At 33.4% G+C, this 26,992-nt stretch overlaps 1 protein-coding gene across 1 annotated transcript in view; it reads left to right on the top strand.

Annotated features, from left to right (window-relative positions):
- The first annotated feature begins 420 nt into the window (after positions 1 to 420).
- LOC145266341 (sperm axonemal maintenance protein CFAP97D1-like) overlaps positions 421 to 26,992 on the top strand; it is an 80,322-nt gene continuing 53,750 nt past the window's right edge. The window contains exon 1 of the mRNA XM_080121932.1: positions 421 to 929. Coding sequence (XP_079978058.1) covers positions 744 to 929 — 186 coding nt within the window. The 5' untranslated portion in view covers positions 421 to 743. The remainder of the gene's footprint in view (positions 930 to 26,992) is intronic.

Raw genomic sequence — 26,992 nt, 5'->3', positions numbered from 1 at the left:
ATATTTTTTATTTATCTTATTCATAATCATTATATTTAAAAAGTTTTTCAAATATACGATAGTAATGATACGGAAATTTTTTTGTACGAGGTGCCTTCAGTATGTTTTCAAACTTTTTTTTTTTTTCAGGCATTTAAAATTGTCAAATACCGTGGAATTTCCACAGGTCCTGCTAGTTAATTAGAATTGAAAATGCCTGTACACGGAGAAAGAAAAGGTCGACCATGTATTTGAGACCATTTTCGATTGTATCGGTTTTAGCGTCTCAAATACAGCATTCATTTTGGTAGCATGATCTCATAAAAAAATAAGACAGTTTTGTGGTAGAGATGTTATCTATATCTCTGCTCCGTCTCCAATTCGGGGCGTGGTTTAACCTCCCCCCCCCCCTATATCATTTGACGTTCGCGAACACCTGCTTAGTAACGGAGGCCTACTGGCACCTTAGAGACGCAACGCTGGCTGTATACAACGACAGGTGGACGCCAACGTGACCACCGGACCGGACAGCGAACAAAACAAAGAATAACAATAATAATTTTCTCGGTCGGTATATTCATTTATTTTTGTCGCTTGCCTAGCATAAAAATATAGCCTCAAAAAAAGGTACCGAAATAAATATCACCTACGTGTCTTTTTTTTTTTCTTCTTCTTCTTTTGTCATTTTTTTTTTTTTTTTTTCTCGCCTTGATTGTGATTGGTCAAGTCTAGACTCGCCCATTTAATTCAATGCTAGCGGGTGGATGGATATGCCCGAAAATGAACACATGTCTACGACGGCTAGCAGAGCCAGCGCCGGCAGTTTGTCAATCCCCCTAAGCGAGGGAAGCGACGAAATGCATCGGTCGTACCAGTCCATTCTCCCATGTCACAACAAACTCCTACAGAAGCGATGGGACAAGACATACTACGATGAACACAGAAGAAAGGTGAGTATATCTTTTCATTACTTACCATACCATACGGATATACTAGTAAGAAAATGACTATATATATGTGTGTGTGTGTGTGTGTGTGTGTGTGTTTATGTGTGTGTGTATGTGTGTGTGTAAACATTATTGGCTACAGATGTGCAAACATGTTTCTGCTGAAACTCTTATTTATTAAAGTGGTGTCTTAAGACATAATCTCCTTTTATGAAAAGAAAATTAAGCATAAAAACACTGCTTCTCTAAAAGAAGAGAAACATGTATGCATATATGTAGCCAACAATGTTTGCATAAATAAATAAATATATATAAACATATATATATATATACACACACACACACATATATATATATATACATATATATATATATATATATATATATATATATATATAGAGAGAGAGAGAGAGAGAGAGGCAAATAGGCATTATTTTCAAAGGAATGTTAATAAACTCATATTTGCTGTATGCTATTAGTTTTTCTGTCCAAAAATTATTTTTTTGCGCTATACAGAACAATATAAAATTTATCAAAAGATATTTGTTGATTAAATATATTTCTCACACCGTGGAATTCCACAGATCCTGCTAGTATACATTATTCTATTCGACAAAAAAATGGGTAATAAATATTGTCTTCGGTTATTTTCCTTATGGAAACTACAGATGCAAAGATTACTTATTTATTTAGAAGCCATTTCATTTCGTAGACATTTGCCATCCATCTCATAACTAATTTCATTTAACCCGAAAGGCACCCCCAGGAGGGCAAACGGAGTTTTTTCCGGAAAATCTGTTCTGTTACTTTTGCACCGATTTTCCCCGGCCAAAACCATCTTTGACCATCATGCATATATATGTATATATGCTAATTTGATAGCTTTAATGACTATTTCAATATATATATATATATATATATATATATATATATTTCTGTGGAAATATGATTTTTATCAATTATATTACACATTTTATTGACACAACTCCTTGATTTAAGAAGCTTAATGCGATTACAGCGAATATAACAAATAAATGACAAAAGTCTATATTCCAAATTTCATGATGCTAAAACAACATGTGTCATAATGTTCTTGTTTTCTTTTTTTAAAATCCATCCCCTACTAACTTAATTCCCACCCTCTCTATGAAATGTATTAAGTGGATTGCTACTACCACCCCCTCTGGTTTTTGACGGTCGGGGCCCGATTCTTTTTTCTTTATTTATTTCAGTATCAAAAATGTAATTGTCTAGTTTAGATGCTTGAAAATACCATAAGGTTGAAATAAATTATTGCATCGACAATTATGTAATTTCCGTGTTATATATATATATATATATATATATATATATATATATATATATATATATATATATATAAGGTTAAATTGGATGTAACTGTTTAAACAACCAATATCATTTGATTTACCTTTTATTCCTCTATAATTTACTTGTTCATATTTGAATTTTAATTGAAGTATCCTCGTGTTAACGTCAATTTAAAAAATTATTTCCAAATCGAAAATTCGTAGCAACAAATGCATCTTTAAACCAGCTTAAAATATCCACCTTTTAGGAAACAAAGCATATCTAATCGTAATTTTTGTTGTTCCAGGTTATAAAACGTAACATTTAGTACATATGCCTCGACTTTCGTTTAGTGATCGTCAGGAGCTGATTAATCTCCACCTTTCTGGTTTATCCAATCGAGAAATCGGTCGCAGATTGAAATGTAATGAGAAAACGGTATGAATGACTGTGCAAAAGCACCAAGACACCGGCAATGTTCGTGATGCTCCTAAATCTGATTGTCCTAAAGTTACTTCTAACAGGGAAGACAATGCTATCAAGATCCGCAGCCTAAGAAACCGATTTGAAACGGATCCCCAAATCCAACAACAGAGTAATATTTTTAAAAAGTGTTCTCTTTCTACACTTAAGAACAGATTAAAGGAATTTAATTTGCGAGGCTGTGTTGCAAGATGCAAGCCAATGAGTTGTTTAAAGAACAGAACGTCAGATGTAATGAAAATCATAACTCTTCATACTGGTCGAAAGTGATTTTTAACGACGAAAACAAGTTCAATAGGTTAGGCAGTGATGGTAAGCAGTACGTCCGTCGAAGGAAGGACGAAGAATTTAATCCTAGGTGCACAGTTTCAACGCTGAAAGATGATGGAGGTTCAGATCATGTGTGAGGCGTTATTAGTATCAATGGTTATAATTCTCTTGCAAGGTTAGATTTTTTCGACCTCGTAAGTTGTTTGAGCATTTTCTACTCTACTTTGGCAGGAATTTGGATGATTATCCCATATTCAATCCTATCGAAAACGTATGACATTACATCAAGCAACAGCAACGCAATGATAACATTTCAAATTTGGAAGAACTTTGGATAAAAATTCAAGAGAGGTGAAAAGCACTTTCCCCGGAATATTGTTTCGTTTTGCTGTTTTGGAATGAATTTTGCTTAGTTTTTTTTTTTTTTTTTTTTTTTTTTTTTTTGCTTGCTTGTCTCTCCTGTGGCCTTGCCATGCCACTAATATATAGATATACCACCTTTTTTAGCAATTTTATAAGTTTGAAATCTCAGTGACTATTGATCAGAATTTTACAAATGAAGGATCGTTGTAAAGGTAATAATCTTATTTGTGTAGTGGGTTATGTCACATTTGCCCTCAAGGCCATGCATCATCCAGATTTTGGGCACTTTTTTTACAGCCATAAAATGTATCAATCATATAGTCACTCATTTTCCTAGTTTTGCATATAAATTACAAAATATCTGATATTTCCCCAAACCTCTGATTTTGATAGAGGGGAAAGTAAAACTTGCTGCTATGGTTTCAAATGATCCGAAATAACAGCAAGGGGAGACTTGATTCCAAATATTTCTCATATGTTATATCTCCCCTCTATTTTCACCCTAAACAAGACATAGTGCCACTTTGATGTAGGGGGCTACTGTCGGGGGGCATAGGCTGCATGTTAGTACAGTTGGGAAAGCAGGAATATATATATATATTAAGAGAAAATAGTTAATAAAACATGTTAAAAACACTTTGAAAAAGAGTTAAAAACATATTTAATCTGAAAAGGAAACACTTAATAAGTGAATGGTTCTTAATCCGCGGCGTTTCGAAGAAATACTTTCCTTCTCATCAGAGGGTAGGAATTAGCAAAATCCGGGATCGGATTTTGCATACAGAAGTATTTGATGAAACTGCAAGTAATTCAAAGATCTTACTTGATAACAAAAAGTGGAGCAGAGGGAATATGGTGAAGAAAAAGGTGATTTCACGTGAATGGATAGTCTGGTGAAAAGTAAAGTATCCAATGAAGGTAAAATTCAAAAATGCAAATCCAAGACAGTTCTATCCGCACAAGTAAAATCCAAGGAAATCGCGTAACTGGAAGATAGTCCCAAATAATCCAAAAGGCCGAAATCCGTGGAATAACTCACAAATATGTACAAGAAAAAGGGGGAAAATTCCAATAATATTAATAAAAGAAAAATAAGATATGCTTTTAACACGGCTGCCGAGACAAAGTGTAATTAAGAAAAATCAGTGAAGAAGAGTAGAAAAAAAGATTAAATGGTGATAGAATTAAATAGAAAATAGAAAAGCCAATGTCAAAATGACCCAGACAAAATGATATTAAAAGGCGCGATATATATATATATATATATATATATATATATATATATATATATGATAAGTATATATATAATATACATATATTGCATACATTTATAAATTATATAAAGAAACAATAGACAATTGTACTATTAATTATTCTAATGATACTGGGTGTGCAAAGTGCAAAACTGGCAATACATATACTAGTGAGCAAAAAAAAATGGGCCAAACAAATTTTATACATTTTATTGCACTAAAAGCTATATTGAACAAAGAACGATTGAACATGGAAACTTAAACGAGACTAATAACACAGAACAAGACATTTACTTTAATAAATGCTTGGGATGGAATCGCATTCACTTTTGATTTCTTTAAAAGATAAATCCTTTTAGACATGCTCTCAACCAAAATGGAACACTGTGAAGAGGAGATGCTATTCTATTCGCTTTGCATAGCTTCCCACAGTCTGTCATTGTTCGAAAAAGTTCTTCCATCAAATGCACGAGATATTATGGACCACACATTCTCGATTGGGTTTAAATCGGGGCTTTCACCTGCCCAAAATATCCCATTAACTGAATTATCAGAAAACCATTTTCTGTGACTTTAGCAGTGTGCGCAGGGGCATTGTCATGTTGAAAAATAATGTTCTGAGATATTCCTAGCTTCTGGATACTTGGTAACAGTCCTGTTTCTAATATTAAAATGTATTCCTTTGGATTGATTGACTTCTCACATCTAATAAGTTCCCCAACTCCTGCTGCAGTAAAAGTTCCCCATACCATTATCCCTCCATTCCCGTGTTTAACTGTCGTTTTTATGCAACTTGGTGAAAATCTTTCTCCGGTTCTTCGATTGCACCATTCGGGAGCATCGGGAGCATCAATAACAAGACAAAATCTTGATTCATCTAACTAGGAAACATTCCTGAACCAGTCTGTATATTTCTTGCCATAATACGAGAAAAATCTTTTTCTATCATTGACGTTGTTCTTAGATAAAAATGGCTTCTTTGCACAGCTTTTAGAAGAAAATCCCATTTCTTTCATTCGTCTAGATATTGTATATCTAGAAAGAGAATTTCTAGCCCCTGTTTTGAATTCTTTACTATGGTTAACATAAGTTTTCTTTCTATCCTTCAAAACAGTTAATTTAAGCATGTGCTCGTCCTTCAAAGTGAATGCTCTAGGGCGACCAGATCCAGCATGTGCACAGACCGGGAATGACGTCAGAGAAGGGAGTGGTATTCGAAAGATATTGTGAGGTATTTATTCTTATATAATCTAGAACGTCTGGCAGAGAGAAAAATTGACACAACTTAAGAAAGGCCAACTTGATTGATGGTTGATTAAAGCCAGTCGTCCTTTCTTCTGGATTGCAGAACACAACAAAAAAATAGATGAGAAATTATTTTCAAAAGAAATACAGATGATTTATTCAGCTAACTGTGTTGTCCCGTTTTGTCCCATGCTAACGAGACGGATCTTGGTCTGAATAAGTCAGTCTTCACAGAGCTCACAAATGAAGATTGGGGGTCTTGCTGCATTCGTCTAGACTTGCACAGCCCATTTCCTACAGTCCCCTTGACAGGCTACCCAGCTTTCTGCACTCTCAGAGCACAGTTCGTCACAGATCAAAATAGATAAATTTTGAATACTTACCCCTTTTCGATTTACGGGGCTGAATAAAACAATGGAAGACGTTGGCGGCAGGGCGTTACCACGTGATCTCTTGATCAGACTCCTCACGAAAGAGCTCTCTCTCTCTCTCTCTCTCTCTCTCTCTCTCTCTCTCTCTCTCTCTCTCTCTCTCTCTCTCTCTCTCTCTCTGTTTCAGTTATCTGTGGTGTTTCGTTTAACCCCGCTATCTCATTTTGCCCCAGGTTCCTCTAGGTAAATCTCTACTGAGTAGAGTTTGAATGTGCTTGGTATGGATCCGTTTTATCATGATTCTAATAGAAGGGGGCGGTTAATTCCGCCGAATAGTTAAATCCAATATCAACATTATTAGCTGATTTAAAATGAGACGATATTACCCCAAAGAAGGAAACCTAAATAGTTAGGTTAAATTGTTTCACTGTGCAGAGGTGAGAGGAACCAATCCGCCCTTAAATTAATGAGTCCATCCTGTTAGAAATATTTACACGAATGGACACCGTGCGTTTTAAATGTTCGCGCGTGCGCGAGTTAAATTTAAATCAACCAATGAGAAAAGCTGTAATAAACAAGGTATTCGCATTCCAAGTTATGCAATTTCTGACAGTATTCAATGATGACATCAGAAAATGACGGTGGCCGATGGAGACAGGAAAAGGCCTGTAAGATTATGTCTGTAAATAAATATCGGTTGTTTCACCTAGGGGGGGGACGTGAGTCGAGTTAAAATCCTTTATTCTGTTCCTTGCGACGGAGTCTACATGTAACGCGTGCGTAAAACGTGTGTAATGTTACAATTCACAAGAAACACTAGACTAGCTGAAACCACTATCAATAATCTCCCCCACTCTTTATCTGTGCCTAAACCTAAGCGTATATATATATATTGTTTAATATATATATATATATATATTGTTTAATATATATATATATATATATATATTGTTTAATATATATGTATATATATATTGTTTAATATATATATATATATATATTGTTTAATATGTATATATATATATATATATATATGTATGTATATATATGTATGTATATATGTATGTATATATGTATGTATATATATATATGTATATATGTATGTATATATATATGTATGTATATATGTATGCATATATATATATATGTATATATATATGTATGTATATATGTATGTATATATATATATATATGTATGTATGTATATATGTATGTATATATATATATATATGTATGTATGTATATATGTATGTATATATATATATATGTATATATATATATATATATATATATATATATATATATATATATATATATATATATATATATATGTATGTATGTATATAATGTGTCCGGTCATGTCATATGCTACTGGTACCATGTAACCCAGTACTACCTGCCTCATGGTCGGGTCACCGGCGACTAAACTGGTTCCCCCACCAGATTGTTTGGTGAGGAGGGCGGCTAGCCTCCCGCTTTATGCTTTTTTAAATCAGAGATTTGCTTCTCCTAGAAAGGTTGCTTTCACCACGGCTCATGGGAGCCCTCTCCACCCCAACACACACATACAAACACACATGGTGCTAGTTGGCCTTTGACCCCGAAAAAGGGTTCGTTCGCTCTTTGGAAGGTCTTGGTTTTAATCCTTCAGGGAGACTAGCCACCCTCCTCACCAAACAAGTCTGGTGGGGGAACCAGTTTAGTCGCCGGTGCCCGACAAGAGGCAGGTAGTGCTGGGTTACATGGTACCAGTAGCACATGACATGACCTATATATATATATATATATTTGTCTTTACATACGCAGTAGTTTGTTGCTACACAGTCATGAGCATGTTTCGGTCTCCCAGTATTTACCAACTAGAAACCTCATCAGGCAACAACCCTTATTTCCGAAAACGGAATTCAAATTATATATATATATATATATATATATATATATATATATATATATATATATATATATATATATATATATATTAGTGTTGTGCCGATGAATCGGAATCGGAATCGGAAATCGGTTAAATCGGTAATTTTCGGGGAATCGGAATCGGCATCGGAATCGGAAAAATTTGTGTATAATTTCCGATTCCAAAACCGATTCTTTGAATATTTTTCAAAAGTTAATTTTCAATTGCTTGTACCGATTATAAATATTTATTTCTTTTAAACTATTAGTAAAACTAAACTCTATAGATCTACGTACTCGTTATAGAATGAAGTTCTCATAACAAAATCACGTAATTTCATTAAATAGTTTTTGTTTTACGCTCCCTTGACTAATTATCGCAGTTTTTTTAGGAAGATTCCGAATTTCCCAAATCGTTTTTACGGCATAAAATAAAAACTATTTGATGAAATTACGTGATTTTTTTTTATGAGAACTTCATTCCATAACGAGTACGTAGAATATTTTTTTTTTTTTTTTTCGTTTTTTAACATAGTGTAAACTGCACAAGCACCCTTTTTTAATACGTGAAGACAGTTTAGAGCTTCATCCTAGATCTAAAAATAATTTGGTTTTTAGTGGGTTTACAAATATCGTCCAAAAGTAGAATTTCAATGAGGGGGGACTTTTAAATGTAAATATAATTTCTTTTTCAATCTGAAAAATTTCTAAATGTTTTCTCTTTATCTATTTTATCCAGACTTTGATAAATTCATTGTGAGATATTCATGTATATTTTTAACTTTTCCGAAACCCGAGAAAAATGCGACGGTGTCAGACAATGTGGCTCCAGGAAAATAAAATAAAACTCTATTCGTTTGAAATCTTTTCATATTAAACTCCTTGAGAAATTTGGCAAGTGGGTGTGAAAAAGTATTGTTGTCGAAACCAACGGCATCGAAGGTGTTAATTACCCCATAATACTTTCAACTTAACTTTTGAGTGAGATTGGCGGGCTTCAGCGAGGCCTCCGTGATATATATATATATATATATATATATATATATATATATATATATATATATATATATATATATATCACGGAGGCCTCGGCTTCAGACGGCATTGGCGCCGTCGTAGCAATCCTTAAGTATAAACATAAACAATACCGACAGAATCAAAGAAAATCACACTGGAAGCATATTTCAAATTAAATCAAAGGCCAAGCCTTTTCACAATTTTGCCCATTCCTTGTTGGTCCCCCCGATTTATCGGAGAGGGACTATAGTTTTCAGTGGCGTCCGTTCGTCCGGATGATTCCCGGATAACCGTCCATTACTTTTTTCTGAAATTTTGCCACAAGTTGTACTCCAATACGTAGATGTGCACAACATCGAGTTATTTTTAAAGAAAACTCTCGTTGCTCCCCCAGGGGCTGAAAAGGGGTCAAAAACGCCCAAAATGGCAAAAATTACACTTTTGGCCCCATAACTTTTTTCCCGTCCATTAGATTTTACTGAAACTTGTCCAAAATGTGAAGGCAATTGTTGCAAATGTAAATTCAGTATCGCTGATCCTGGCAAAACTCTGGTTTGCGCCCCCCGGGAACTTTTAGGGCTAAAAACCACCCCTTTTTTAGGCTCTTTTTTTCATATTTGTCTAAAATGTGATTATGTATCTCTATTTAGTGTTTTTTTATGATGCTGAACTCAAATTTACATGTCTTAAGGCCTGAAACATAGCCGTTTGTCCATTTTTACAAGTAATCAGCTCCCCCATGGGGGCAAAAGAGGTAAAAAAAATACCTCAAAATGACTCTAAATAGACAAAATTGACATATTTTTCAGAATAACTTTTCATCCATTCATTAGATTTTTCTGAAACTTGGCAAAACCATGGGCATACCTGATATACACCTGATGGAAGTATCACTGACCCTGGGAAAAATCAGAGTCACAAGCCCTGGAGGTTTTAGGGCTAATATTGGGTGTGGAGCAAAAGTTGAACTTAGTCATTTTTCTGAAAACTTTTGAAAAATTTTTTTTCACTCAAAATTGTTTTTTTATCAGTTATGTATCACTTTTTTTATCACTTTATTCGATCCCCCCTCCTCACATAGAGGGGGACCATGCATGCACGGCTTGTTATATTTGTCAATACCGATTGCCGAGTGAGGGAGCAGCAAACATACCGACAAAACCCAACACTTTTATATTCTACTTTTCATTTAATTAGCAATAATGTTTGATATTATTTTCTGGGCAAAATATTTCTTTAATTTTAGGCAATTCTTTCGCTACTTTGAAAATAAACTGCATTCTTCTAAAGGTTACCTAGCGAATTTTCGCAAAGTTTCAATTTTTGTTTTGTTTATTTTACGCATATAAAATAAGTTTAGATCTTCTTTAATTTTACTAATAGTTTAAAAGAAAGAAATATTTATAATCGGTACAAACAATTGAAAATGAACTTTTTAAAAATATTAAAAGAATCGATTTGGGAATCGGAAATTAGGCACAAATTTTTCCGATTCCAATACCGATTCCGATACCCCCAAAATTACCGATTTATCCGATTCCCGATTCCGATTAATCGACACAACACTAATATAAAACGATTAGGAATTTAAAATAGATGGTCAGTTTCACAAATAAATATAACGTAACATGAGCTGTAGTGTGTTACCAATTTTAAATTATGTGCGCTTATTGGGGATAGGGTGTCTACTTTTTAAGCGATTACACATGGTTTTACAACGTTGCAAACCGAACTTAATTTAGTGGGAAACACTTTAGTTAATATCCATAAAGAATTAGGATGGCCAGAAATGATGATCATTTTACGTTAAATTTATATTCGAAACTGATCTTACACTCTAAATTCTAAATGATCGCTTTTCTTTCCGCCAATTAAAAAAATGTTCTAACACGTAATCTATAAAAGTAATATTTCATTTTGGAATAGGGATTTAGCTGCGAGAGAAAGCACAGAAAGCTCACGCAATCTCACGTTAAAAATGGTTTTCATAATAGTAATATTATTATTTAGAAATTCGTTCGTAACAATGAGATGTGGCTTTGCTAAGTGGCGTTGTTAAATATATTGTTCTTACATTGTTTTCTTATTTTGCCTACCAATCTTCGAATATTTTCCACTATTCATGTAAGTAGCATGTTATACAGTAAATACGAACTGGTACAATATAGCTTTGTGTTAAAATCAAAATAAATGTTTTGTTGTGTTACAATTTTTAATCAATTACAAGGCAAACATTTTGAGATAAAATATACGCGGACATTAACCAGGGGTTTATGTAATAATTTGAAAATTTACGAAAAAACAAACAAAAAAAATCTCTAATTAAATATGTATAAATTTTACAAGAATCGGAATCGGAATCGGGAATCGGATCGGAATCGGAAATTTTGAACGGAATCGGAATCGGAATCGGAATCGGGAAAAATTTTGGCATCGTCCCATCACTAATATATATATATATATATATATATATATATATATATATATATATATATATATATATATATATATGACAATGTTTAGACACATTAGCAGCTGCCGAATAGAGTAATAGCTAGGAGCGCTGACTGTCGCCTAGGTAGTCGAGTTTCAAACCTGGCTTGAGTTAGTTGCTGGTCTAGCCATAATGATGAGCTGCGACACACTACTGTATGTGAATGACTAAATATATGTTCGCTCATAATCATTACCTCGTAGACGTTATATAGGATTTAATTTATTAATCCCTCCCACCGAGCGACGGTGCCTGTTTCTAGTTCTTAATAAAGTCCGTGTCGTTTTTAAAAGGTATTCATTCGTCTATTTCTATGCGTGATTTAATCAAAAAATGGTCGAAGGCCGATTGAATAAAATTAAGCCATTTGGAATTGGATGAAAGACACCCCAAAGTTTCAGGTCGATACATGAATTTTAAAAAATACATATGATATGATTGAATGTGCGTATTTATAAAGGTCACAAAGCTTCTCATCTGTAATCTTATATATCAGCTCGGTGCAAAAGTTTTTGCCAATTTGTAGAAGGGACATTTTAAGCCATTGTAATTTATTTTATGATTGATTTATAATGTTGACTTCGCGGCTTTGTAGCTGGGTTCGAATCTATCGACCAGTAGCAATTGCCACTTCCTAAATTGATGATTGCAAAAACATGAAACACTATTGTCTGTAGATATAAAAATAATTATTATTTACTAGAAGGGGGGGCTTCGCCCTGGCGTAAATTACGCTTAAATATGATATTTTAATCTGTTCAGATTGCGTATATATTATTATTGTGAAGAGATCCCTTCCTAAGGTATACATAAGAATCAAACCTCGGTTACGGAACCAAAGTGTGATCTCTGATCTCGTCCAAGTCACTATTCTGATCGACAATGACCAGATGTGACCTTTTCAATTTAGTAGAACCCCGCTGGTTGCATTGGTCAATCTTCAATTCGCGGCCCGGTGCTTGTCAGTTCTTCTTGCGTCAGAGTGGATATGCCGTCGCCTCGCTGGTCGGTCGTACGCTAAGGAAAAGGAACAGTAACTCACAATTCGTCCTCCGGCAGGAAGACAATTCAGTTCAAAAGAAAAGAAAAACAAGCTCTATATATGTAAATTATTCTTACAGTACAATAGTAATAAGTTCGTAAAAGTTACGACTTTCTAAGTCGACAATTAATCTTTATACTTTCTCTCTGCGGTGTCAGCGAAAATGGGCGTTGTGGAGAGGGGGGGGCGATAATTCGGCTCTCAAATTCGACCAATCTCAAGTCTCATCTCTCAACTGCCGTTTCTTGGCTCTGCACTCGATTATATATGCCGGGGTGGGGTGAAGTTGGGTGGTGCCTCCAACCAATCAACCCCGACAGTGTTAACTTCCGCCATGTTTTGATTGGTCTCCTTAGAATTCCCAGACGAATTGCACCTGCAAGCTTCAAAGCGGTTTAGCAGGCCTCCGGGGTCACACCCGTGATCCTGAGCTCAAGTGAGCTGTCCTTGAGGTGTAAACATTCATTCTCAAAAACCTGAATTCTCATTATTTTTACCGGCTCACCGAATATGCTTTCGTTCAACTCTTAAAATGATATTGTTGTTAATGGATTAAGCAAAGTCGTGTATTATTTTATTCTTTTCTGTCAACAGGGATTTTTGCTGTCGCCCGGGCACACCATATTTAATAAAGAGTTATGTTTACCCGCTTTCTCTAGTGAATTTTAAGTTTTTTCTCCCTCTTTTGGGGAGCTCAACCGCCCCCTGGTTTGGTCATGTTACATATAAAGTCGTGATTTCAAAAGTAAAAAATTTAGGTACCACTAGCTAGAATCGAAACCTAAATTGTAACGTTCAAAGCTGGTGACGTTACGGTTGTACCAACGTGACACACATATACAGATTAAAATGTGTTTAATTAAATGTGCTCTGATAAATTCATTGTACTTGTAACCCCCATCGACGTACATCCTCCCAACAAACCTGTCTAGTTGATAAAATCTCATCCTTAACTGTAGAGGTCGCTAGAAGCTGGACAGTCTTCTATTCTAATAGCTTCTTCTCTCGAAATGGCAAAATTTGGAATTCCCTCCCGCTTCATGCTTCCCCTTTGTACTAATCTGCACACGTTTAAATGTAATATAAACAACCATTTCACTGCTCAACTCCCAACAGTCTCCTGCTAGACACGATCGCATTTAATAATCTCTTACGTTCTAAGTAGCAATATGCCTTTGGTGTGAAAAAAAAGTTTTTTTTTTAAAGTTGAGAATCTTGTTTTCCGTTCTATAACACTTACTGCTGCGGATATTGCCAAGCCTGCTGCAAAGAAGTTGGGTTCCCCCTCGATGCCTCCGTTTAGTCTCGAAAGACAAAGGAAACCCCCTGTAGGGGTAGCTGCACGTGTAATTGTGAAGCAAGGATTGCGCAATCCCCAGCCACACCTCTCCTGAATCGGCACTGCTTGAGCCCAGTGGCAATGAGAAGTCCAGGGCGACTGGAAACAATGCCGAGATAAGCAGAGAGCACATACAACACCTGGAAGTCCCAAATGGTCATCCATTTGGTACTGACCAGGTTCAACGTTGCTTAACTTTGGTGATCCAGCAGGAACCAGTGTGTCAACGTGATTATGCCGTGTGTGGATTCCCTCTACCGTACTAGAAAATTACTCACACCAGCGGCTGTTCGAGGAAGGCGAGTTCTCTACCGTGCTAGAAAGTTACTTACTCCTGAGTGTTTCATATATCTTTACAAAGCCACCATATATGGAGTATTGTTGCCACATTTCGGCGGGTGCATCTGCTACTCGTCTCTCAGTCCTGGACAAGGTTCAAAAGAGAGTCATCAAGCTAATAGGTCCCGAACTGTCAGCTAAGCTTCAACCGTTGTTCCATCCCATCGACGAAATGTTGCATCCCTCTGTCCGTTTTACAAGTATTATAATGGTAGATGCTCTGAGGAACTACTAGCCCTTTCACCCCCTCAACTTAAAGCCCTTTTACCCCCTCAACTTAAAGCCCTTTTACCCCACCCCCCGACGTAAATCCCTTTTACCCAATCGACGTGTATATATATATATATATATATATATATATATATATATATATATATATATATATATATCCACATACAGTACTGTTTCGCTGTTTCACAGCTCATCAGTGTGGCTAGACAAGCAACTACCGCAAGCCAGGATCGAAACCCGATCGCCCAAACAACAGGCGGAGCGTCTAACCGTTGCGCTATACGGCTTCTGCTATGTGGGCAGTGAATTAACAATGTTTTGACATTGTCCAAAGTACCTAAGCTCAATTTGTTTACACAAAGAGCATCGCTAGAAAATTGACTCTATGATAATATATACGAAATCTACATAATTTAAAAAATCTTATTTAAGCATATTTTACGCCCGAGCTATGCCGGGCATCCCTGCTAGCTTGAATTAATACTTTTGCAGTTTTAACAAAAGAGCTATAATAATATCAGAGCACCTCCATTTACGCTAAACATCCACAAACTTCCAACATCAATATATTACATATGAAAGTGTCCCCTGTGGAATTTCCACGGGTCCCACTAGTTTGTTAATATTTCACAAAAAGAGGAGGCATTTGAATTTAACCCTAACCCTTCCGCCCATTCTTTGCTCCTTTGCATAAAACTAAATATAGTTCGCATTATCCACCTATTATCAACTGTATTTTTAAAAAGCTTGCAATTAGTTTAAGAGTCGTCATCATATTGCATGAGTTTGAAGATCTGGGTTTGTATTACCGTACACATAGATTCGAAAAAGTTGCCAAAAAACAAATATATAACAAATAAATGTTATCAAAGGCAAGATAAATTACTTTTCTACCAAACTGGATATAATTTTCGTGTTTTTATTCAATTTAACATGTTTATTCAGCTCGAAAAGCATACAGTGTTTACCGATGTATTGGAAAATTTAAAATGGCGGCCGACTCTCTCTTTTACACGGTAAGTTCGGAATAAGGTGTAATAAATAATAAACTAGACAAAATACTGTTAGAAATTTGCTCAATATATGTTACCGTGACATAACTTGACATATATTCGGTGTTTTTTTTAATAGTATTTTGTCTAGTTTATTATTTATAACACCTTTTCCCGAACTTACCGTGTTAAAGAGAGAGTCGGCCGCCATTTTGAATTTTCCAATACATTGGTAAACACTGTATGCTTTTTGAGCTGAATAAACATGTTAAATTGAATAAAAACACGAAAATTATATCCAGTTTGGTAGAAAAGTAATTTATCTTGCCTTTGATAACATTTATTTGTTATATATTTGTTTTTTGACAACTTTTTCGAATCTATGTGTACAGTAATACAAACTCGAAGATCTTATTGGTGGCATCGGTTTCCCCGATATTTTTATAGTCAGAGTTATTTTTAGGAGAACATCAGGTACTTACGGGAGGGGGACAATAGAAAGTTGCCAACATCCGAAGTAAAACTGATTTTTATGGAACGAACTGGAGTCGAACTTGGAACACACAAGTCGTCAGTCCATGTCAGTTGACGACTTGACCACCATCACCTCCCCCCTCCCCCAATTCTATGATGTTCCTATTTACTCTCTCTCTCCACGAGGGCCGAGTTAAACACAAGGTCTGTTTTTAATGTGGGGAAAATCCAGCTCCCCCCAAAAGGGACACTCCTGATAAGAACAAAAATAAAAATTGTCTCAGTCATGAAGGATTTTCTCTTCTACTGACCAAGGTGAAGTGCAGTATCAGAACAGATATTACACTTGGCTTCTGGCCACCGAGAAGGTTGCCAACATCCTATGTGAACGTTACTTTTTGTGGAACGAACTGGATTACGAACTTGTTACACCCAGGTTGTCAGTCCGTGACGTTGACGACTTGACCACAGTCACCTTCCCGTTCTGCGATATTATTACATAAAGCAGATTGTCAGCGGTTGTTCTTGGCCTTATTGTGGTAAACCAAAAGTAAGAAAAAAACATCTCTGCATTTATTTATTTTTCCATTTTCATGTCAATTTCTCGTAACTTGTACAAATATAAATGAATATCTAATCATGACCGAACAAGAGGTTTAATAATTTTTAATGCCATTTCACCTTTTACATTGAACCTTAAACCACACACGAAGTATCGCATTTCGTTTCGTTGCTCATTTTACTTTTTGAGTTCCCTTTGGCGCCATGATGGGAATACAAACTCAGGTCGCCGAGTTCGTTTCTTTATTTTCTTCTGCTTTTCTTCTTTTTTTTGTATTAAAAAAAATGTCTTTTAATTCATTGATATGTTTGACGGACGGTCGGACTTGGCTGAATATACGTCAAGACATGAGGGTAGTGGGGGTATTTATTTTCCTCCCAGAGCGGGTATATGACTTTCGCCCCAGTGACATGAGGCGAATGTGTACCTATTTACAATGCCTCCCCACGGGACAGAGTTAGACACCAGGGTCGTTTTTTAACGTGGAGAAAAGGTACAAAAATAAAAATTGTCTCAGTCGTGAAGGATTTCTCCTCCACCGAAAGAGAACAAGAAATAGAAGTGCAGCATCTGAAGAACAGATGGTATTTATTTGCTCTCCCACCGAGCAAATTAGGCACAAGGCCGATTTTTAATGTGAGGAGTGAAGGGAGGGGGAAGGGGAAAAGGGGACCAGCTCCCGAGAGGTGGGAAATGGGAGCTGGTTAATGGTCAGGCATGTGGGGCCGCCCCCACATCTGGTCCCTGCTAGTCACAGCTAGTCATAGCCAGTCACAGCCTGCAGCATCTGCCGGAACAGATGGTATTTATTTGCTCCCCCACTGAGCAAATTAGGCACAAGGCCGTTTTTAATGTGAGGTAAAAACCAGCTCCCCTAAAAGTAGGCAAAAAGGGGGCACTCTGGTTACCAAAAATAATAATTGTCCCAGTATAGAGGGTTTCCCCTCCATTGACTGGTACAAATTATCTTAAGTGCAGCATCTGCCGGAACAGATACTACACTTTGATCTTGTCACGAAGGCCAAGATGAGGCGAATGTGTATTTTAGTTTCAAGAATCGCCGATAGAAGTCGCTTGTCAGCCAAAGAACAGGGATCGATAACTCTTCCTTTTCTAAAAGTGCGTGCAAACGAAAATTATATTTTGCTACATTTTTATACAACCTTACCGTAAAAAATGAATAAAAAAATAAATAAAAAAAAATAAATAATAAATAAATAAAAAATAAATAAAAATAAATAAATAAATAAAAAATAAATAAGTAAAAAATAAATAAATTCTATAAACAATCTATAAATGTTTCATGTTTTTATCCTACTTATTATTTTATTTTCGGTTATAAATCACTTATTGAAAAAAAATTATATTAATACATTAAAATTGTTTATTGATACATTTTTTATTGAATAAATGTTTCCATTTTCATATATTTTTATGTTATTTCGTTATATATTTTTGTGTTATCGTAAACACTTGTTTATATTTGCGGTTCATATAATGGCCGCTATACGTCAGTTCTTTTTCAAAGAACAAGGGTCGATAACTCGTATCTGTTGCTTATACGCCACTGACATGCAGGAGTGCATGTCAGTGACGTATTGAAATCGCGCGAGACAAAGCATGAGGCCACTTAATGTAAGAAAGAAGCTAACAAAAAGGAAAGATAATTATCGCAAAGACATGAGATGCCTATACGCCTTAGTTTTTAAAAGACCAAAGCTATAGACAGGAGGAAAACAGCCTGCAAGAAGAGAGTTCCACAACTTTGCAGTTCTTGGAAAGAAGCGACTAGAAAAAAGAAGCTATGTTACAATGAGGTATTAATTGGTGTTGGGACGATTAATCGGAATCAGAATCGGGAATCGAAATAATCAGAAATTTGGTGGAGTACCAGAATCGGTATCGGAATCGGAAAAATTTCTGCCGAGTTTCCGATGCCAAAACCGATTCCGTTAATTATCTTCTTTTTATTTGATTTTGTTTTAAAAAAAATCTTCAACTGCTGGTAGTAATAATAAAATAATCAATATTTATTGATTTAAACATTTATTAAAACTAAAATTAATAGATTACCCCCCTCCCTCGCACCCACGTGTTTTTACGTTTGAAAAAATATATGGAATTTTAAGATGTGCTTTTACAGTAATCAAAACAAATATTTTATAGTTACATATTTAGAGATTTATAAAGAATCGGAATCGGGAATTGTATCGGAATCGCGAATTAAGTACAGAATCGGTAATTGTATCAGAAGCGGAAAAAATATTGGAATCGTCCCATCACTAGTATTAATACAGCGAATTGGTGGAGAATACTAGACCAACGAGTCAAACGAACTGGAACAAAGGAAGCTGAGAATAGAAACGACAATTACGCAGAACACATGCCATAATAGTATTCACTAGCGAGACCCGTGGAAATTCCACTGAATGAGAGATATATTTAATCAACAAATATGTTTTTGATAAAGCTGCTTTTTTTTTTCTGGACAGCACAAAATATTTGTTTTTGGACAGAAAAAAAAATAACATGCAGCAAATATGAGTTTATTAACATTTCTATAAAAATAGCGTCCATTGTGTTTTAAATCCAGAACAGACGCAAATGAGATAAATTTTTTAAGTCTAATAAATACTCAGAAAGTAATATTGTGCTACATAGTTCAATACAAATAATAAAATCACGTTTTAAGAGGCCATCTTTAATGTACCCTTTCAGTTCAGCATTTCCTGGCAGACAATGTTCTTTTTTGCCCTGCTTTTTTACGTAACATTTCGTTAACTTCTTTCTTCGGGAAGAACCGCTGCCTGTCGAAATTACTGTGAGTTCCTTTCTTGCATCAATACAACAATACTCATACAATACTATAATACAATACAACAATATTCATATAATACTATAATACAATACAACAATGCTCATATAATACTATAATACAATACAACAATACCCATATAATATTATAATACAATACAACAATACTCATATAATATTATAATACAATACAACAATACTCATATAATATTATAATACAATACAACAGTAATCATATAATATTATAATACAATACAACAATACTCATATAATATTATAATACAATATAACACTACTCATATAATATTATAATACAATACAACACTACTCATATAATATTATAATACAATACAACAATACTCATATAATACTATAATACAATACAACAATACTCATATAATATTATAATACAATACAACAATACTCATATAATATTATGATACAATACAACAATACTCATATAATACTATAATACAATACAACAGTAATCATATAATATTATAATGATATTCAAAACGAGGCTGCATCAAAGGGAGGTTACTTTCATATTCCAGTCTAGGCTTGGCAGATTAACCTTTTTAAAGCCAAATTCCCCGAATTTGGCCTTTTTTTTTTTTTTTTGGCCTTCGAAAATTATATTTAGCCTTTTTTAAAACGTAATGTACGGACTAACTAAGGAAGGGACAAGCAGAATATTATATCGATAATAATAAAAATAGTGTAATGTTATGACCCTTTAGGCTGTGATCATAACGTAGTATCTGTTAACTGTGGCAAGCGGGGTCAAGGGTCAAAACATTATTATTATTGTTATTGTATTCTTGTTAATTGATTTGAGCGACGGATGGTCGCTGGATAAGTTATTATGATTAGAAGAATAAACAATTAAATTGCGGAAGAAATGATTGACGTGTGAATCGCAAAAGGAATGTGAAAATAGAAAATATATGTAAACATTATTTTGGGGTTTTGAATAAACAAATAACTAGTTGGACATTAGGTTGGTCTGAGACACGTAATTAGGTGACGTAAGAGAACACGTGATGTAGTTATTTTTGGAGAGATTGAAAGAGTTGAGGATTGACCACCAGAGCGGACAGACGTCTAGACAGGGGTGGACAGACAGCTAGGGAGCGAACTGAAAGAATAGAAAATGTAGACAAACTGCAGATCCTGTGAAAACCATTTGAGACAACTGTAATAAATTTATATTATAAAAATATAAAGAGTTGTTTTAATGGTTTCACAAATGAGAACAGATGTCTCAAAAATGGTGCTGATCGTTTCATGGTTCGTCACGGAGCAGCGGGAAGATACAGAAGAACTCTTCAAGAAAAAAAAGGTATGAAGCATATATTATTCTTCTTACATATGAACTGTAAAAATATCCCGCGTGATAAGTCTGATACAACATGATTCAGTTTACACGTCAATATCATGTCCTCCTGGCTAAACAACATACATACGATTTATACGTTTATTATCTGTCTGTTAAAAGAACAATATCTTATATCCACTAGATAACACATGACACGTTTTAATATATCATCTCCTCCTATAAAAATCAATATATAATAATGATAATAATAATAATAATAATAATAATAATAATAATAATAATAATAATAATAATTTAGTACTTTTAATGTACGTACCTGTCATGGTTTCCAGATTATAAATTATTTCCAGATTATAAATTATTACACTTTTTCAAAACATAACGTACGGACTAACTAAAAAAGTAAGAAGCAGAATATTATGTAGATAAAAAAAGACTGAGACTAGCAACATCACGTCTGTGAGAGAGAGTTTGCAGTGAAGAGGAGAAGAGTGGGACCAATCAAATTACAGATACGTTTCTGCACCTTGTCAAGAACCCTCAAATGAGGCAGAGATTCACCAGCCCAAATGTGACAAAAATACTCCATACATGGTTTGATAGTAGATTTGGAGGGAGGGAGGGAGGGAGAGAGAGAGAGAGAGAGAGAGAGAGAGAGAGAGAGAGAGAGAGAATACCCATAGCTGTGAACAAGTGATCAGAGCGATAAACAGAACTCATTTTATGAGTATCAGAAAGAGTAATGGATTTAATGTTTGAACTCCAAGGAAGATTTGCTGAGAAAGAAAGACCAAGAAGTTTTAAAGCAGATTCATCCATAAGAATTTCGGGAAGAAAAGCAGCACTAAGGTCGGAAAATGGGAGTAGGAGTAGGAGGAGTAGTAGGAGGAGGAGCAGCAGCAGCAGCAGCAGCACTCTGGCCTGCAAGAAAAGTAATTTGGGAACAGGAAAATTATGTTCTCAAATTGTTTACTAACTCAGTATTTGAGTGAACAAGGAAATTAATGAAGCATTCGAATAGCCGTATATCTCATACAGTGATCAAGTGTTAACCCCCAGCTTGCGACGCTCCCCACCCACCCACTTGATTTCCAAAACTTCGACTGAGGAAAAATATTTAAACAGCTAGAGAGAGTGGATCTTTTGCTAAGGATTCAGTCATTGACTTGGATTTCCGTTCGATTCCGCTCGGTTCCATAGCACAACTTGAAGGTTGCCGACATCCATAGAGCGCTGTCAACCTTCACTTTAGGTTCCTGATCTTCGAAAGAACCGAAGAAACAATGTCAACAACAGAATCAGGGTGGTTAGAAAGAAATCGTACCATGTAGTAGTAGTAGTAGTAGTAGTAGTAGTAGTAGTAGTAGTAGTAGTAGAAAAATAATAAATAGTAAAAGCAACATTATTAAAATTTGAAGAAGAAGTAGTAGTATCAGTCGTAGTAGTAGTGTTATATAGACGTGCCAAATAACGTGTGTATATATTGAGTCTATTTAATGTGTGTGTGTATATTTACGTGTCATGCGTATCGTCTACGTTTATGTATGTTGTATCGCCGTCTGTATCGTCACTACGGTGTCAATAGGTTGATTACGTCCGGTGTGTATATACGTGTCAGTTTGCATATTTGTGATCTGAATGGCTGTGTGCAGGTGTATATACATTCAATAAACGGTTCACCAAAAGCGGACAATAATATACAAGGACAGTTCTTTTTTTAGCAAAGGAACTGATAACATCTTTCTGTGGGAGGTACATTAGGTCAAAAGAGGGGGACATACCTTCTTTCGTCGGTTGGTCTTGACTCACGGTCTTCAAAGCTGGATGGAAGATTTCTTCGATCCGAGGAACAACAATCGACACTTTGGATAGATTTTATGCAGCTTTAGTTCCTTACGTGGCCCTATCTTGGAGTTGCACGCTTCTTGGGTCTCTGCATCTTGCTATAATTCGTCCGTTCTTTAACTTGACCACTCTTTGACTGCCTAATATGTATATATATAAACTATCCCTTTATTTGTTCAACTTACTGACGTCAGAAGTCAATCTTATTGTTATTCTAAATCAAGTTTTGTTTATCTACATACATTCCAAACTGGCTTATCATCCATGATTCCAAATTACATTACGATTCAAACTACTTGTGTTATTTTACAACATTCCGTTTTGTTATCGAAATATTTCTGTGAATATTTCTTATTTTATAACATTTACACCTCTTTCCAAAAATAAAAATAATAATAATAATAATAATAATAATAATAATAATAATAATAATAATAACTAGCGGGACCTGTAGAAATTCCACAACGGACTCTTTCATATGAAATATATCGATGTTGGCATTCTGTAGATGTTCAGCGTAAATGGAGACACCCTTATATTATTGAAGCTCTTCTGTTAAAACTGTAAAATATTTATCTAAGCTAGCAGGGACGCCCGGCGTATCCCAGTCGAAAAGTACGCTTAAATATGATATATTCATTCTTGCAGATTTCGTATATATTATTATAGAGTTAATGTTCTATCGATTTTTATCTTATAAAGTTGCGATTAAAAAAATGAAAAATAAAAAAAAACATATCCATATGACTTTGGTGCATCAGCTTGAATCGAAACCAAAACTTATGATATATATGTAAATAGGAGTAGTAGTATCTGTAATAGTTGAAGAGGAATATACGCAAAGTAAATTAATGAACAACGAATTTTATGCAAATAAATTAAATAGATTTTACATGATTAAAGAATTCTAGAACAAATTTATAAATGTTTCGATTGTAAAATAAGTTTATAAATATTTCGATTCTAGAATAAATTTATATTTCGATTGTAAAATAAGTTTATAAATAAGTTTATAAATATTTCGATTCTAGAATAAATTTATAATATTTCGATTGTAAAATAAGTTTAGAAATATTTCGATTGTGGAATAAATTTACAAATATTTCGATTGTGGAATAAATTTACAAATATTTGGATTTATAATGAATTTACAAATATTTCGATTGTAGAATAAATTTATAAATATTTCGATTGTAGCTAAAGTTTATAAATAGTTTGATTGTTGAAAAAAATTATAAATATTTCGATTGTAGAATAAATTTATAAATATTTGGATTTATAATGAATTTACAAATATTTCGATTGTAGAATAAATTTATAAATATTTCGATTGTAGAATAAGTTAAAAAATATTTCGATTGTAAAATGAAGTTATAAATATTTCGATTTAAGAATAAGTTTATAAATATTTCGACTGGAAAAAGTTTATAAATATTTCGATTGTAGAATAAATCTGTAAATATTTCGATTGTAGAATAAGTTTGTAAATATTTGTATTATAGAATAAATTTATAAATATTTTGATTGTAGAATAAATTAATAAATATTTCAATTGTAGAATAAATTAATAAATATTTCAATTGTAGAATAAATTTATAAATATTTCAATTGTAGAATAAATTAATAAATATTTCAATTGTAGAATAAATTAATAAATATTTCAATTGTAGAATAAATTAATAAATATCTCAATTGTAGAATAAATTTATAAATATTTCAATTGTAGAATAAATGTATAAATATTTCGATTCTGCAATAAGTTTATAAATATTTGGATTTTAGAATAAATTCGTGAATATTTCGATTTTTGAATAAGTTTATAAATATTTTAATTGTAGAATAAATTTATAAATATTTTAATTGTAGAATAAATTTATAAATATTTTAATTGTAGAATAAATTTATAAATATTTTAATTGTAGAGTAAGTTTATAAATATTTAGATTATGCAATAAGTTTATAAATATTTTAATTGTAGAATAAATTTATAAATATTTCGATTGTAGAATAAATTCATAAATATTTTAATTGTAGAATAAATTTATAAATATTTCGATTGTAGAATAAATTTATATATATTTCGATAGAAGAATAAAATTTTAAATATTTCGATATCGAATAAGTTCATAATATTTGGATTGTAGAATAAATTTATAAATATTTGTATTGTAGAATAAATTTATAAATATTTCGATCGTAGAATAAGTTTATAAATATTTCAATTATGCAATAAGTTTATAAATATTTTGATTATAGAATAAATTCATGAATATTTCGATTATAGAATAAGGTTATAAATATTTCGATCGTGGAATAAATTTATTAATATTTCGATATTCGGATAAGTTCATAAATATTTCAATGGCATAATAAGTTTATAAATATTTCGATTGTACAATAAATTTATAAATATTTCGATTGTAGAATAAATTTATAAATATTTCGATTGTAGAATAAATTTATAAATATTTCGATTGTAGAATAAATTTATAAATATTTCGATTGTAGAATAAATTTATAAATATTTCGATTGTAGAATAAATTTATAAATATTTCGATTGTAGAATAAGTTTATAAATATTTCGAGTGTGGAATAAATTTATAAATATTTCGATTGTAGAATAAATTTATAAATATTTCGATTGTAGAATAAATTTATAAATATTTCGAGTGTGGAATAAATTTATAAATATTTCGATTGTAGAATAAATTTATAAATATTTCGATTGTAGAATAAATTTATAAATATTTCGATTGTAGAATAAATTTATAAATATTTCGATTGTAGAATAAGTTTATAAATATTTCGAGTGTGGAATAAATTTATAAATATTTCGATTGTATAATAAGTTTATAAATATTTCGATTGTAGAAAAATTTTATGTTTCGATTGTAGAATAAGTTTATAAATATTTCGATTGTAGAATAAGTTTATAAATATTTCGATTGTAGAAGAAGTTTATAAATATTTCGATTGTAGAAGAAGTTTATAAATATTTCGACTGTGGAATAAATTTATAAATATTTCGATTGTAGAATAAGTTTATAAATATTTTGATCGTGGGAAAAGTTTATAAATATTTAGATTGTAGATTAAATTTATAAATATTTCGATTATAGAATAATTTTATAAATATTTCGATTATTCAATAAGTTTATAAATATTTTGTGATATAGAATAAATTTATGAATATTTCAATTGTAGAATAAATTTATAAATATTTTAATTGTAGAATAAATTTATAAATATTTCAATTGTAGAATAAATTTATAAATATTTCGATTTTAGAATAAGTTATTGTTGTGTCTGTATCAATAACAACACGAACGCAGAAAGTAAAGGTAAAACAAATATATTAAGACGAAAAGATAATACATATTTACAAAGGTGCAGTTGTACTGCAGTTGGAAGATTGTCCGGCAGAGGGCGTGTTAAAGTCTTTCATGGAGCAACCGGCACATGCGTCTTGCCTATCCGGCGTTCAAGCACAGCTCCCCGGTCTTGCTGACTTGATACCTTTATCTATATCTTTTCACCCACGTATGCTAATTAGTGAGCGTCTCCACAACCCCCCTCCCAAGATTTGAAGTCGTGTAGATTTCAATATCTTTTTCTTTTGGGGTGCATTATCATTGGGTCTATAGCCTTTCTTTTCCTTCCCGATCTCCTCGGTTCGGACATGGTCTGTGGTGGTTCAATATTAAACGTTTCGTATACTATATCAATTAGATCTTCCTGTTCCTCAGGTTTGTCATGTTCGTTGTCCTTCCTATGACGTTTTCTCAATTGATTTTGGTGTTTTTGTGTATCCCTTTTGGACCTTTTATCATGTAGACCAAGTCGCCGATACGTTTATCTACCGTACCCGACTCCCAATATGACATATTATTTTCAAAACATTTAAAATATACCTGATCACCAGGTTTAAACCTTTTACGTGATGTGCGTGTCGTTTTATATACGACTGCTTGCTTTGGTAATGATTTATCAAATGGTGATTTTATTTTTCTCGCAAACATTAATTCTGCTGGCGATAATTTCGACGGTGTGTTTGGGTTCTCAGTTATCCTGTATATTTGCAGGAACTGTTGTAATGCTTTATCCGTCGGTGTCCCTATCGATTTTCTAAGGGCACGCTTTATTGTATCTACGAACCTTTCCGCTAATCCATTTGATCCAGGATGGAATGGTGGTGTAGTTATATGGTTTACCTGAAATGATTCACAAAAATCCTTTAAAACACTTGAAGTAAATTGTGTTCCGTTATCTGTGACTACAATGTCTGGTACCTCAAAACGTGCAAATATTTCATGCAGAGAACTTATTGTGTTATCTGTCGTTGGGGTTTTTTACCCGCTTTACTTCCGGCCATCTGG

The sequence above is a fragment of the Euprymna scolopes genome, chromosome 41 (assembly GCF_053919585.1).
Source record: "Euprymna scolopes isolate OS-2025 chromosome 41, ASM5391958v1, whole genome shotgun sequence".
Classification (NCBI taxonomy): domain Eukaryota; kingdom Metazoa; phylum Mollusca; class Cephalopoda; order Sepiida; family Sepiolidae; genus Euprymna; species Euprymna scolopes.
The sequence above is the reverse complement of the archived record's forward strand: the minus strand, read 5'-3'. Positions and strand labels throughout refer to the sequence as shown.